We start from the raw sequence: 15,631 nt of genomic DNA on the forward strand, positions 1-15,631 counted from the left end.
GGTGGTTAGAGGACCCAAGTTTAGATCTCAGCATCTATACCAGGCCTCACCACCAACTGCAGTTCAAGCTCCAGAGGAGATGATACCTCTGATCTCTAACAGTACCTGCACTCACATGCACACACCCACATGTAGACGACAACACACACACACACACACACACACACACACACACACACACAAAGTAATAAAAATAGGCCAGGTGTAATAGTGTACAGCTTTAATCCCAGCATTCGGGAGGCAGACACAAGTGGGTCCCTATTAGTTTGAGGCCAGCCTGACCAGCACACTGAGTTCCAGAACAGCAAAAGCTATATAGAGAGGCCTTATCTCAAATAAATAAATATAGATATTTTTCTTAACCTTTAGATCTTTTTGAAGACATATTTGATTTGATTTATTACAATGTGTATGTTGACGTATACCACATTTGTACAGGTGCCAGGAGGTTAGATGGACCCCCTGGCAATAGAAGTTACAGGAAGCTGTGAACAGCCAGACATGGGTGCTGGGGGAAGAGGACTGAATCCTCTGGGAGAGCGGCAAACGATGTGAACCCTGGTGCCACTTCTCCAGCCCCATTCTGGTCTCGTACTGTGGGGCTGTGCTGCTGTGGAGATTCTGTGCAAGGCCACCCCTGCCTTCACTGTCCTCACGGGGAAGGTGAACAAACTAGGGTTCCACGAACAGAAAGTTTCTACAGTCTTAATTTACCTATTTAAAACAGAGTATTTACTATGTTTTAGGAACCAAATTAAACATTTCACAAAGCACATCATATGACGAATGGCTACATTAAGATAGCACTGACTGGCCAAGCGTTGGTGGTGCACGCCTTTAATCCCAGCACTGGGGAGGCAGAGGCAGGAGGATCTCTGTGAGTTCGAGGCCAGCCTGTTCTACAGAGCAAGTTCCAGGACATCCTCCAAAACAATACAGAGAAACCCTGGGGGGGGGGGTTATAAAGGGGGTAGGAAAAAAAATCAGCCGACAAAACGTGGCCCAAAGTAGATACCATTCAGTACCAAATACACTATGCTTTTTCTCAAACACGCCGCTGAGACTTTATGGATATTATCGTACTGACTTGAGTCTCAGTCAAGATGAAACATTGTTCCTACTGTGAAAAGGGCAATAAAAATAAACAGCTACTGAGAAGTCTCTTCCATTGGCTTTGGGAAATCACACACCTACACATTTCTGTGTGGCTTTCAAGACCCAAGCTCTTGAAAACAGAAAGAAAGAGACGAGAGAAAAAAAAAAAAAAGACAAGCACGGTGACAAATACAATTCACACCTAACTGCACCTACGGATGGAGAGCGACAACACACGAGTCTAAAGTCCAAGCTCCAAGAAGGGGGAAGGCAGGGCAATGAAAGACAGTCGTACTCCCCCCCCCCAAAAAAAAAGAAGACCCGCCTAGATGTGAGACAGTCTCGCGTCTGACACACGTTTGGACGGGCCTGGCCCAGAGGCGAGCCCAATGATCCCCGGAGATGCTCGGGGATGGACAAGAAGAAGGTTAACCGTCCCTTCTGCACCCACCCACCCACCGAGACCCAAACTCCTGACGCCCGGACCCGGCTGCAGCTGCAAAAATAAAAAAAAGACTCGGCAGGTTTTCCAACGAAACTGGCCGTGCTTGCTGGCAAGAGCTCAACTCACCGTGATTATCTTTCTGCCCGATATTGTGCGTGCGGATGAGCGAGGACAGCCTCCGCACGTCTCCCTTGAAGACGCACTCGTGCACCGGGTAGAGGGAGGGGCAGCTGCCTCCGTCCGCCGCCGGGTGGACGCCCAGGCAGGCCGGGGCCGGGCAGGTGGCGGTCACCGCGTTGTGTTGTGGCGCCGGGGCCGGGGCTCCGGATCCGGGTCCCGGCGCGGCGGCGGGAGCCTTCAGCAGCTGCAGCCGGTGATGGTGGTGATGGTGGTGGTGGTGATGGTGGTGGTGGCTGCTGAAGATCTTATGGCCGGCCTTGCCGCCCTTGCCTCCTCCGCCGCCGCCCGCGCCGCTCCTGCCCCCGGTGAAGGCGCCGCCGAGCGCGGCCGTCGCCTCCTCCTCGCAGGGCTCCAGCACGTCCCCGTCCTCTTTGCTGGGCTTGTGGTCCCTCCGCAGGGAGCGGATCTTCTCTCCGGTCATCGCCGCCGCCGAGGCGCGCAGGGCGGGCTCCGGGAGGGCTCACCGCGGGCCGAGCCGGAGGAGCGGCCGCAGCGGCGGCGACGGCGGCGGCGGAGCCGGGCGCTTAGAGAGGCGGCCGCGACCCTCGCACGCAGCATGAACTCCCCGGGCGACCGCGGGCCCGCCACACGCGCATCTCCCGGAAGCGGCGGCGTACCCTCGTCCCGGACGAGGAAAACCGCGGCCCCGGGAGACCACGACCTACACGACGCCGGCCGCAGCCGCCGCCGCCTTCTCCTTCTCCTCCGCCTCACACGGAGAGACCCGGCGCAGCCATCTTGCCCCGACTTCTCTCGCGAGAGCTCCCGAGAAAACGCCGCGGGACGTGAACGGGGCCCCTCTTTTTGCACCCGCGTCTTCGGTCCCGGCGGCGCCCGCAACTCCTCTAAGCACAGGGTTCCACCCTGGGACGGGGGCCCTACAGCTGGAAAACTCAGACTCTGGAGTGGGCTCTGCCCCTGGTGCTCTGCCCCTGAGGCTTTGGCCTGCAAAGGAGGAGGTCAACGACGGTCAACAAACTCAGGCTTGAAACGCCTCGGGTCTGTGAACCTCCCTTAGGGCACGCCGGATGTGACATCACTGAGCTGCGCTGGACGCTCACTCAGTAAACATTGGCGGTGCATCGTCTTGGGTTCCCTAACCTGTGCTGGTGCCTGCCCTGACTGGCGATGGTTTTGCGGGGAGGACAGATGGCCAGGTTACACGGGAAAAAAGGGTTCCATTTAGTTTGGGAGGACCTGGAGAGGTGATCTTGGAGGGGTTTGAGGACTTTAAAGGCTGTGCATTACAGCAGGACGGGAGGATTTCCACACATTTGTTAGTTGTTATTTGGGACAAACATCAGAGTACGTGGAGGACACTTACCTGAAGAAGTAGAATGATTTTTTTTTTAAATAAGTGGGCAGTAACTTTCCTAGAGATACCCTCAACTGAAACTTGTTTTTCTCTCCTCCTTAGGCAGGAGAGATCCCAGGTGAGACAATGAAAGCATTAAGCTGGGTGCAGTGAAAAGGTTTAAGACTCTTTAAACAATAAGTTCAAGATTACCACATCGAGTTGAAGGTCCTTGCTGTTTGACCATTTATACGTTTTGGAAATGTGGACATAAATTCAAGATGATGACTGGGAAACAAACACTGTGTGTGTGTGTGTGTGTGTGTGTGTGTGTGTGTGTGTGTGTGTGTGTGTGTGTGTTGAAATTGTGAACGTTTAGAAGTCTAAACTGGACATGGCGTCTCAAACCAGTAAATTCTAGCACTCCAGAAACTAAGGCAGGGCAGGAAGATCACATAGATTCAAGGCTAGCCTAGGCTACCGAGTGAATTCAATTCCAAAATTAATAGATGGGACAGTAAGATGGCTTGTCACCCAGCCTGGGGACCCGAATTCAATTCCTGGGACTCACATGGTGAAAGGAGAGAACCCATGCCAACAGTTTGCCCTCTGGTGAGTGCCCACACACAAATGTAAAAAAAAAAAACTAATAGGAGATAGACAGCAAGAGTCTTGCATCTCATTACTGGCTGCTACCTCTCCATGGCTGTAAAAATTCCTAGGTGTCCTTCAAGTGCAATCAAATACCATGAACATTTTTTATCACTTCAGACAACCTGTTGTAGTGGTGTATGCTTGTAATCCCTGCACTCAAGAGGTAGAGGCGGGAAGGTCACACCAAGGGACCATTCTCCAAAAACAAACATATTTGCCCCTAAACTTTAAAATCTAAGGGCTTATAGTATATAACAGAGGTAAGTGACATCAAAATATGAATTAATAGTCGTTATAACTTTTAAAAGCAGCACTCAAGAGGAAAATGCCATGCAGCAGAGCTTTGGGTGGAAGAATTTTATTGGGGAAAATTGGATGGAAAAAGTGTGGAGGGGAGAAGGGAGACAGGCCTCTGGGGACGGGAGCAGCAGAAGAAAAGAGAGCAGATAGAGAAAGAGGGAGAAGGAGAGGCAGAGAACCAGACAGGGAAAGGGAGAGAGAGAGAAGGATGGGAGGTGGGCCCTTTTTTTGTTTGGTTGGTTTTGGTTTGGTTTGGCTTGGTTTGGTTTTTGGGTTTTTTGAGACAGGGTGTGTCTGTGTACCCTAGGCTGTCCTGGAACTCACTCTTATAGATCAGGCTGGCCTCGAACTCACAGAAATCCACCTGCCCCTGCCTCCTGAGTACTGGGATTAAAGGCATGGCCACCGACACAAGCGGGTAGGGCCCTTTTAAAAGGGAGCATAGTGAATGTGCACAGGTGGTGCTCTAAGTGGCCCCAGCTGAGGGCATATCCTGTCAGAGCCCCAAGGACAGGCCAGGACAGATGCCTAAATACTAACATTCCTCCCTTTTCATTTATTATTTTTGTTTTTTTGGTTTTTTGAGACAAGGTTTCTCTGTGGCTTTGGAGGCTGTCCTGGAACTAGCTCTTGTAGACCAGGCTGGTCTCGAACTCACAGAGATCCTCCTGCCTCTGCCTCCCAAGTGCTGGGATTAAAGGCGTGTGCCACCAACGCCCAGCTTCATTTATTATTTTTAAAAAAAGAAAAAGGGGAGGAGTTAGAAAGGGGTAGCAGGCGAGGTGGGGAATGAGGATTTTGTAGTCTCAAGACTACTTCCTGCTGACCTAAGGGGTGTTGTTCATCTTTGGGGGACCTGGGAGAGCTGGGGTGCTGACCATGTCCTGGAGTAGCAGGCTGCTTCCCTTCACTCTCCAGGCTCTGTGGAACTGTCTGGCACCGCTGGGACCTGGAGAAATGCTGTTCGAGGTGGACCCAAGTCTATTCCCTAGAGTTTAAAGCATGTGATCCTCTCCCGCCGCCACAGCATCACCTGGACATGTTTGGTGGTCTTACTCCTCCAGTTCCGTGGCCAACAGCTGCTAGTCCTGCAACAGGAGCCAATTGGGAATGGTTAGTGGGTCTCCAAAAAAAATCCCAATGGGAGGTATAAATGAAGACAGCTCCCAAGGGTCTGCAATTCCTAGCGTCCCAGGAATTCAGAGAGGGTTGATTTGGAGACAGGCACAGGACAGGCTGCTCAGGATTCCTCAAACACAGCAGGGACCAAGGGCTCTGAGCCTGAAAAACAACAGTTGCCTGGTAACAGGACTTTGAGAAAAGTCAGAAGGCAAAGAGAAGCCTGTGCTAGAGAAAGGAATCCTCACATCCATGGGAATTGGTCAGAGGCTAGACCCAATTGCCAATATTGAATGGAAGGCGAAGCCGCCAGTGAACAAGAAAGCAGATCTGTTGGAGGTAGAAGAGAGCAGATCTGTTGAGGGTGGAGCAGGTGGGTAGGGTCCCAACGTATTGGAGGGATTACAAAGTGCCTGGGGCCGGGCGGTGGTGGTGCATGCCTTTAATCCCAGCACTCAGGAGGCAGAGGCAGGCGGATCTCTGTGAGTTCGAGGCCGGGCTGGACCAGCCTCCAAAATAATACAGAGAAACCCTGTCTCGTAAAAACAAAACAAAACAACAACAACAACAAAAAAAACAAAACAAAGTGCCTGGAAGAGGATTTCTGTAGACTTACTTATTCCCCATGAGTGAAGCAGAACAAGATCCAATGGTTTTTAATCAAGCAAGAAAGACACAAGCCGCCAGATGTTTCATCTGTCAAAGGGCCGGGGCTGTAGAACCCGAGGGTAGGGTCCCAGTAGTTCACACAAAGGACAGAGGCCAAGGGTTCTAAGTCTAAAAGAGCCGTGGTTACCTGGCTTAAATGAGGCCAAAAGATGAAAACCATGCTCGAGAGAGAGTCCTCACTCTCACTCATGGGACTATCTAGAGGCGGGGTGGGGAAAGAGGAGACCTCACCAATCATCGAGTCGTGCGGGTTTTTGATGGAGGGACCCAGCAATCCAGAGAAGAGGAGCTGTAGTATGTGGACCCGGTTCCAGGGTCCCTGTGTGCCTCAAACTGCCTGCGAGCGGGAGGAAACGCTAGGAGAGACTTTCCCAGTCAGGGAATCAATGTTGTAATTTTAAAAAGTGGTGCGCAAGAGAAAGACGCCATGAAGCACAGCTTGGATGGAGGGTTTTTGTAATTGGGGGAAAGTGAATGGGAAAGGGGGGAGAATAGAAGGGAGACCAGCCTCAGGAGGCAGGAACAGAGAGAGACAGAGATAGAGAAAGGAAGAGGGAGGGAGAGAAGAAGAAGGAGAGACATCAGGCAGAGAAGCAGAGGGAGAAAGAGAATGGGAGGTGGGCAGGGCCCTTTTAAAAGAAAACATAGTGAATGTGCACAGCGGTGCTCTTAGTGGCTGCATCCGAGGGTGTAAACTGTGAGAACCTCAAAGACAGGCCAGTGCAGATGCCTGAACACTAACAGTATTGAAATAATGAGTACAAGAAAAACACAAGACCTGAAATTCTGTAACATCCCAGTATAACATAAGAGACGAAATTATTCATTTGATATCGAAACAAATCAAGTGATCAGGAAGTCTTTGTGGAGGAGTTGGAGAGGTGGATCAGCAGCTGAGAGCACTGGCTGCTTTCCAGAGGATCCGGGTTCAATCCCCAGCACCCGCACGGCAGTTCACAACTGTCTGAAACTCCAGCAGCTCCAGGGGATCCAACACTCTCACACAGATTTACATGTAGGCAAAACACCAATCACATAAAATAAAAGTAAATAACCTTTGGGAAAAAAATACGTCTTTGTGGAGGAAGGAATGTCTGAGCCAGGTTTTTAAAAACTTCTGTGAAAACTCGCTCTCTGCTCTTGAGTTAACATTCCCAGCCTGGCAGGCCTCCATGCCTTCCCATGAGCTATTTGTATGTCCAGAGCTCATTTCCATTTCAGAAATAGTTCCCTTTTTTTTTTTTAATCTTCTCTGCACAATGACTTTTGTTTTGTTAACTTGGCATGAAGTTTTGGGTCAGGAAATTTCATGGAATTTTACCCTAACATAAAATGTAGTATCTCCTTTTATTCTGAATGTCTTTCACAAGGCACACTTGTATAAGCATTACCAGTATCAATGGTTTGCAACCAGATGAAATGAGCAACGTTTTCAAATTTTATTACAGATAACAGCATTTAAAATCCATTACTGTGAGATCTTGTTTCTTAATGACTTAAGATGAATGCATGCACAAATTTGTTTCTCTTTTTTGAGTACTCTGTAGCAATTTTGATACACTTTATGATTCATTTCATGCTGCCAAAATGTCTATCCCAAAAATCAGTGACAAGAGCTTTCTGTAGCATTCAAGAGGTGGACTGCAGGAAAATAAACTTTAGGTATCGTTCTTGGAAGTCCCCTCTCCTAGAGGCAACCGAGCCTTCTGAATTGTTTCCTCCCTTTCTTCTTCCTCATTTTCTGTTCAGTCTCCCTGTGCCTCCTTCATACTCTTGTCCTTGGAGTTTCCATGAGTGTCAGGTGCCAGAGGAAGAGCTCCACCAAACCTGGATTTGTAAGTTTCTGTCCTGCCAGGTCCCACAGACCTTTAGTCCCAAATACATACACAGAGGCTTATATTAATTATAAACTGTTTGGCCAATGGCTCAGGCTTCTCATTGGCTAGCTCTCTCTTAATTATTAACACATTTCTATCAATCTGTGTACCTCCACCTGGTCTTGGCTTACCGGTGATGCCCCAGCCTCTTGCTTTCTCTGCAGCTATATGGCATCTCACTCAAGACTCTTTCTACCTGTGTTCCTCTTCCCAGAATTCTCCAAATTGGTAGCCCCATCTATACGTCCTACCTGGCTACATCCTATCTGTCCATTGGCAGAAACAGCTTTATTCATCAATAAGAGAAACATGTTCACAATGTACAGTAGGACATCCCCCATCATCAGCACAACAGAAAATAACCGAGACCCGGCAGTTAAAACAGAATTGGGAGTTTACTAAGAAGAGAGTTTAACCTATTTAAGCAGAGAAAGAGAAGCACTTAGGAAAAGTACCAGAGTGTGCTTCTCAAGAGTGTCACATTTAAGTATTTCCGCAACCGTCAGTCATAGTTGATTATAATCATTCCTAAATTTACATTGTTCAAAGGGTTTCCAGGAGCTTTTTTTTCTGTTCTTAAACCCTAGGGTGGCTCCTGGGATAGTTCACATAAATAAAAGGCTATTTTTCTGCTTATATCAAACCCTAAGCTTGATTCACTGCTATTTAACCTTCTTATTTGAAATGCCTCTAAAAAGTGTCTACTCTCTGGGCAACCTTATTAGGAAATTATGTCAGTTGTGTTGGAATTGACTTGACTTGTGGGAGACTTTAGACTCCAGAGTGAAGTGCCCCTTTCCCTTCCCGTGTCCTGTGTATTTTTTGTCTTATCGAAATTTCAGCACAGGGCCTTCCTTACAGATAACAAATGCTTACTGTTAATAATAAAGTGTCGAACTAGTAAGACATTAAACCCTGAAGTATCTACAGTGTGCTGAGGTAACTGAACCATGCTAAAATGCTAAATATAAGCTTCTTAAGTAATCCAAGTTGGGCTAGGACTGGGACTGAAGTGGACTACCGCTTTATGCCTGAGTATGCATATGTTATTTAGGACTTTTTTGTTTCATTTCCACTTAGAAGTAGCTATAAATTCAATTAAAACTTCCTAAAAAGTACATAATAGTTTACATAACAGACAGACAAATCCTCAAGTAGCCCTTTATATCCCACATCCGTATCCTAGTGAACCCCTCAGCCTATCCCAGCCTCGGATCAATCTCCAGTAACACTCTCAGCTTCCTGGGTCGGGAGCTGGGGTACCTAATTAGTGTTGGCCAATCCAGACTCGTCTCTGAGTAGATGTGGCCAAGTTCTCACAACAGCAGAACTATGTCATAATGATGACTATATCTGAAAGATGGAGAGACAAAATCCAAGAGTTAGTTGCCGGACATTAACATCCAGACACGGAGGAGGGAAGGATGGAATTCCTAGGATAGGGAGAGAGGGAAGAAAGGGGACAGTTAGCCCAGTGTTTTGCTTTGGGGTGAACTTAACTTCAAACCTGTATAGTGAACAAATAACTTCACAAACAACATATTTACTTTTTGGTCAAACATTGGTGACACAGGTTCCAATCTATTAACTCAAGTACTGAATTTACCATACAAAACCACCTGTTTTTACAGAGTAGCACTGTCTTAATTTCCTTCAACAGATAGTCTTAATAACCTTTACAAACAAAGGCATAGTTGTTGTTTCCCAGAAAAGTGAGTAGAGTCATTTGTTGTTAAGGTTACATGTGGGGCTTAGCCCAATCCTTGAAAAATTAATCATAAAGAGTAATGAATCTATTTTGTCTTTACTAGAAGATGTCTTTCAAGGCTAAGATGGAGGCAAGCTGGTTTATCAATTAACCTGTTGGTAAGAAACATACTTCTCACTGAGAAGGGGATGAGAGAGAGAGAAAAGAGAGAGAGAGAGAGAGAGAGAGAGAGAGAGAGAGAGAGAGAGAGAGAGAGAGAGAGTTGCTTTGAGCCTTTGGTATCATCAGTTTGGATTTTGTGAATGCCAAGTTCCAGCATGGATGAACTTTTAGAGCTGCAAAACAAAAGTCATTAGTCAAGGCATTTGCCAAAAATATTGATGAAGACATCAAATAGGCAGTTAGATCGGGGAAAAGCACTGTTACAGGTTTTGGAGACTGTCTGATGGCTTGCTTTTGCTTTATAACTAGTGGAAGCTAGTCGTCTGCTAAATGTATACATTCCAAAGATTTTTGCTTGATAATTACCAGAAGTGGGCAGTGAATGGCTGTTAAGGGAACTGCGGTGGTTTGAATAGAAATATCCCCTATAGACTCATATGTTTGAATGTTTGGTCTCCGGAGAGTGCCCTTAAGGACTGGCCACTGGGAGTTGACTGTGCTCTAGTGAGTATATGGCAACACAATTGGACCTGGTGAGTTTTTATTTTTATCCCTTTTCTTCTTTTCTTTAGGGGAGATCACAAGGTGGGGTGTGGACCTAGGAAGACTGGGAAGTGAATGTGATTGGAGTCCATTATATGAAACTCCCAAATAATCAATAATTAGATGTTGGGGGAAAAGAAAAAAGAAAAAAAACAATGGTGGCTAATGTTCTCACTCAGTTCTCCATGTACAGTGTTATTTTTAATGTGAACATTAGTACAACTAGGCTACATCTTTCCCTCCTAACCTATGTGTAGGTTTGTCAGCATAAAAGCTGTCACAATTACCTAGAATAAAATTTCCCATCATCCATATTGTTGAGGTGGGTCTAGGAATATTTTAGTTGTAGATGCCTGTTTATGAGGCTGGCCTCTTCAGAATCTCCCAACAGCACTCACACTGGTTCTCCAACAAGTAAAGAAAAACAAATTCACGCAAACCAATACCTTCTTCGCACACTTTACTCCCTTTCCCTGTGTCTCTCTGCGTCTGGTTCCACTTCTTTCCTGTGGTCAACACTTCCTAATCTTTCCATTCATTAGAAATCTAAGAGGCAGGGATTACATAGGAAACCAGAGCCCACTGGTGCTTAAAGCTCTTGAAGGAAGCAGTTCCCCTAAGACAGATAAAACACACACAACACCCTGAAGATAGAAGAAGAAAGAGTGCCAGAAACCTGATGAGACCAGGTTAGGGAGGCCCTCTCTCTCCCTCCCTCTCTCTTTCTCTCCCTGTCTCTGTCTCTGTCTCTCTCTGTCTCTCTGTCTCTCTCACACACACAGTAGTTTGAGTATAAAAGAGTGAATATAACAGAAAACACGCAAACTTCATTTTAACATATACATAGGAGCTAGTACATAGGTATATCTTATCTATTAAGCATGAGTGTCCACATACAGAAATGTAAGTCCTCCTCTATAAACATATATAAAGCATACATCAGGATCTCTTCTTGAAGCAAATGCCTCCAGAAGTAGATGGTGTACCTAAATCAAATCCTATTGGTAACATGAAAACCAAATAAAAGCCCCAGCTACTAATGAGTACTTGTAACATAAACAGAAGAGTACATTGCAAGGAATTTTATCAATGTGTTCCAAATATTAGGATAGTTAAATGTCCCTAAACTAACTGAAAGGTTGGTCCCTCATCTCTTGGTAGAGAGGGAACTCTGAAATGACCTTTAGATGACCCAATTGGTAAATTGTACAGGAGTATAGTTCCTAATATTCATATCAGGCCAGACCTGAGATGCCACCCGAGTTTAGTCTCAAAGGGCAAGGCAGACTGACAGTGTCGAATTGGTACACCAACATCGCTTGCTTTGGCTCGGAGAAACTCGCCATAAGAAGATTACCTAACCTGCTGCTTGTTTCCGTATGCATAAGATGGTTATAGTAATTTCTGTCTTGGGCATGGTATTGTAATAATTAAATGAATAAATGCCCACGAGCCACTTATCAGTGCCGTGTTTATGGCAATTTCTTAAATAGACCTCCAAAACTTTTGTTAAAAAATAAAATCTATATAGAGATATGTGTTTGAAACTCTTACCAAAGTGATACATAAACATTTCTCTTTGGAAAGCGTTCGCCTAATTACTGAGTATGCATTCCCTGGACTATACTGCACTCCACTCCTTAACCAAGATTCATTCCATCAACAACCCAGATCTTGCCGGGTGTTGGTAGCCACGCCTTTAATCCCAGCACTCGGGAGGCAGAGGCAGGCGGATCTCTGTGAGTTCGAGGCCGGGCTGGACCGACAGCCTCCAAAACAATACAGAGAAACCCTGTCTCGTAAAATCTAAAAAAAAAAAAAAAAAAAACAGATCTTTTGGCATGAAGTTTGGAGTAGGGATAATTTGACAGTGCAGGAGAGTAGGGCATGTGGCTGTTGAACCCTTACAGATTGTGAGATCAGTATTTTGTTTTAAAATGCAGTGTCTTATCAAACATTCTCAAGGACCAATTGAATGGCTAACAAGGGTCTGTTCCTTATCCCCAAGATGAGCCGAGGGGAAGGGTGCCTTTAGGCTGTTGGCAATTCTACCATAGATCTCTCCCTTCAGGAAGGGCCCCCTCTCAACTTTGATGAATTTGCTCGGAATCAGCTCTCCCTATGCGCTCCCCCCCTTGTTTTCCAGCTTCCCCAAGAAAGTACACTCAGGAACCACTAGGCAATTAGGTAATTGGTTAGATTTATCTTTTACACAATGCCTTATCGAGGACCTGGAGAGATGATTCAACAGCTAAGAGTGCTTGCTGCTCTTGCAGAGGATCAGAGTTTTGTTCCCAGCACCCACAACCTCCTGTAACTCCAGCTCCAGAGAGTTACACTCCAATACCCCCCTCAGGCACCACACACACTAGTACATAGGCTATTCAGGCACACACACGCGCGCACGCACGCACACACACACACACAAAGATTTAAGGAAATCTTTTAAAACTGCTATGTAGACCCTCCTTACCCTATATTCAATTATGCATTATTTCCAGAACTTAAAGTAACAACAACAAAGGAACAGAGCAAAGGGCTCAGATAAAGCAATCCTTGCTGCAGTCACAGGATCCTGTAAAACAGACAGGTGCCCTATATGTGAGTCCTCTATTCTTTATGGAAATGAGTGTCCATAGCTTCCAGCTGTGTTTGGGGTGTGAAGCCTGTTTAGCCAGACACAAAGCCCTTAGTACAAGTGATCTCTGCCACACAGGTTACTGTTAACTTCTAGGAGTATTCCACAATCTAACCTTGTGTGTCACTAGAGGGAGGGGGGCTTTCGGGTTTCAAAAACCCACGCTGGACCCAGAGTCAGTCAGTCAGTCTCTCTTTCTCTCTCTGTATCTCCTCTGTCTCTGTCTATCTCTGTCTCTGTCTCTGTTTCCCCACCCACTTCAGATCATTATGTAGCTCTCAGCTACTTCTCTGGAACCTACCTGCCTACATGCCTCCATGCTCCTCACCATAATGATAATGGACTAAACCTCTGAAACAGTGAGCAATCCCAATTAAATGCTTTCCTTTTTAAGAGCTGCCTTGAGCAACAGAACACTGACTAAGACAGGCATGTACCACCATACCTGGCTTTGTTGTTGTTGTTTTTCAAAAAGTTAGGAGTAAATTCAAATTCTATAATGTGTGTATAAATATATGTGTTTGTGTGTATACAGGTGAAACACATGTATGGAGGCCACAGGACAACCTCATCTGTCATTCTTCAGACACCACCTACCTTGGGACTTTTTAAATTTTGTTTGTTTGTTTGTTTTTCGAGACACGGTTTCTCTGTGTAGCTTTGAAGCCTATCCTGGTACTCGCTCTGAAGACCAGGCTGGCCTTGAACTCATAGAGATTCGCCTACCTCTGCCTCCCAAGTGCTGGGATTAAAGGCATGTGCCACCAATGCCTGGCATGACTTTTATTTATTTATTTATTTATTTATTTATTTATTTATTCCCAATATGTTTTTATTTAAATTAGAAACGTGAATGTTTCACATGTCAGTCCCAGCTCCCTCTCCTACCCCTCCTCCCTTGTCCCTCCACCAGTCCCCCTGGCCCCCCACCCAATCCCCACACCATTCCCCAGGGAGGGTGAGATCCTCCTTGGGGGGGGAATCTCTAAAGCCTGTCATTTCATCCTGGGCAGGACCTAGGCCCTTCCCCATGTGTCCAGGCTGAGAAAGCATCCCTCTATTTGGAATGGGCTCCCAAAGCTCATTCATAAACCATGGTGAACACTGATCTACTACCCAAGGCCCCAGCGATTTCTGTGGCCTCCTCCCTGGCACTACATTCATGGAGTCTGGATCAGTCCCCTCTTGGCCTCTCAGCTATCAGTCTGGGGTTCAAGAGCTCCCCCCTTATCCGGTCAGCTGTCTTTGTGGGTTTCATCATCATGGTCTTGACCCCATTGCTCATCACTCCTCCTTCTCTGTCACTGGGTTCCAGGAGTTTAGTTAGGTCAGTGTTTAGCTGTGGGCATCTGTCTCTGCTTCCATCAGTCCCTGGATGAAGGTTCTAGGATGGCATATAAGATAAACATCAACCCTATCATCAAGGAGGGGCTATTAGTGTAGTCTCTCCACTATTGTTTAGTTTGCCAGTTGGTGTTATCCTTGTAGATCTCTGGAGATCTCACTAGTGTCATCTCTCTCCTCAAGCCTATAATGACTCGATCTATTATGGTATCTCTCATCCTGCTCTCCTCTATTCTTATCTGGACTCAACCTTCATGCTCCCCCATGCCTTCTTCTCCCCTCCTCTTATCTCCCTCTCTTTTTCTTGGTTCCCTCTCCCCTCCCCTGATGTTCCCAATGTGCTCAGGACTGGCAGGACTTTTTAAAATGTACTTACTTTTTTTTTTTTTTGGTTTTTTCAAGACAGGGTTTCTCTGTATCGTTTTGGAGGCTGTCCTGGAACTCACTCTGTAGACCAGGCTGGCCTCGAACTCACAGAGATCCGCCTGCCTCTGTCTCCCAAGTGCTGGGATTAAAGGCGTGCGCCACCAATGCCCGGCTGTGGATCAACTCTTAAGAGCATCTGCTACTCTTAAAGAAGACTTGGGTTTGGTCCCCAGCATTCACATGGCAGCTTACAACCACTCCAATGTAACTCCAGGTCCAGGAGGTCTGACGCTGCCTTTAGTAAACACTGAAGAAATGATCCTGTGGCATTATTAGCTATCCTGATTGTGCAATTCAAAACTTACTTAACTATCTTTTTGTTAAGTGAACATTTGACAGGGGATGAGTGGGTGGTCTTAGTGCCTATGCCTGTATCTCAGGAATAGCTCTGGTCTCAAAGAATGTTCTGTAACAACGGGGTTTTCAGTCAGTGTGGTGGCACACAATTGTATTCACCACACTTGGGAAACTGAGGCAGGAGGACTAGGAATTTGATGGTAGCTTGGTTTACATGAGACCCCACCTCAAAAACAAAAGAAGACAAAAGATCAAAGGATTTTACTGTGTAAGCATATAGTTATGAATGAGAGAACCTGCTTTTTTTTTTTTTTAGGACCATTTGCTTTTTATTTTTTTATTTTTTCTGTGTACCATAGTGTACTAAATCTAGAGCCTGGTGTGTAGTAAACAACTGTTCTGCCACTGAGTACGTGCGCAGCCTCCTTTTTACTTTTTATTTTGACACAGGGCCTCACTACGTTTTCCAGGAGGTCTTGAACTAGGTTAATGACCCTGACCCATCTCAGTCCTTGGGGCTTAGCTTCCTGTTGTAAGAAAGAACTTTGAACTAGGCACTCAATAGTGCTGAAGTTCGATTGGATAAAATCACCTTGACACTCTTTAAGTGGAGTGGCTGTTTTTGCTGCTGATTTCAGATGGCTTCGGAAAGAGGCACAGCAGGAAACAACCCTGCACCCCGTCAGCCTCCACCCCTGCATCCAGGAGGTAGATACATCAATCCTTGATTTTGCTGCAAATAAATAAATAAATAAGTCCAGGAGCAGCTAGATTGAGGCAGAGCTAGAGTTCATGGAAAAGATTTTTAAGGTAGATTTAAACACTGGAGTTAACAGGAAGAGGTACCCAGGGAAAGAGTCAGGCAGACTGAGGACATGGA

General features: G+C 46.2%; 1 protein-coding gene across 1 annotated transcript in view; it reads right to left on the reverse strand.

The window, feature by feature from the left end:
* Ankrd13c (ankyrin repeat domain 13C) overlaps window positions 1-2,231 on the reverse strand; it is a 44,142-nt gene extending 41,911 nt beyond the window's left edge. Inside the window, exon 1 of the mRNA XM_013123111.3 lies at window positions 1,667-2,231. Coding sequence (XP_012978565.1) covers window positions 1,667-2,141 — 475 coding nt within the window. The 5' untranslated portion in view covers window positions 2,142-2,231. The remainder of the gene's footprint in view (window positions 1-1,666) is intronic.
* Window positions 2,232-15,631: the final 13,400 nt, after the last annotated feature.

The sequence above is a fragment of the Mesocricetus auratus genome, unplaced genomic scaffold (assembly GCF_017639785.1).
Source record: "Mesocricetus auratus isolate SY011 unplaced genomic scaffold, BCM_Maur_2.0 Super-Scaffold_100009, whole genome shotgun sequence".
Lineage (NCBI taxonomy): Eukaryota > Metazoa > Chordata > Mammalia > Rodentia > Cricetidae > Mesocricetus > Mesocricetus auratus.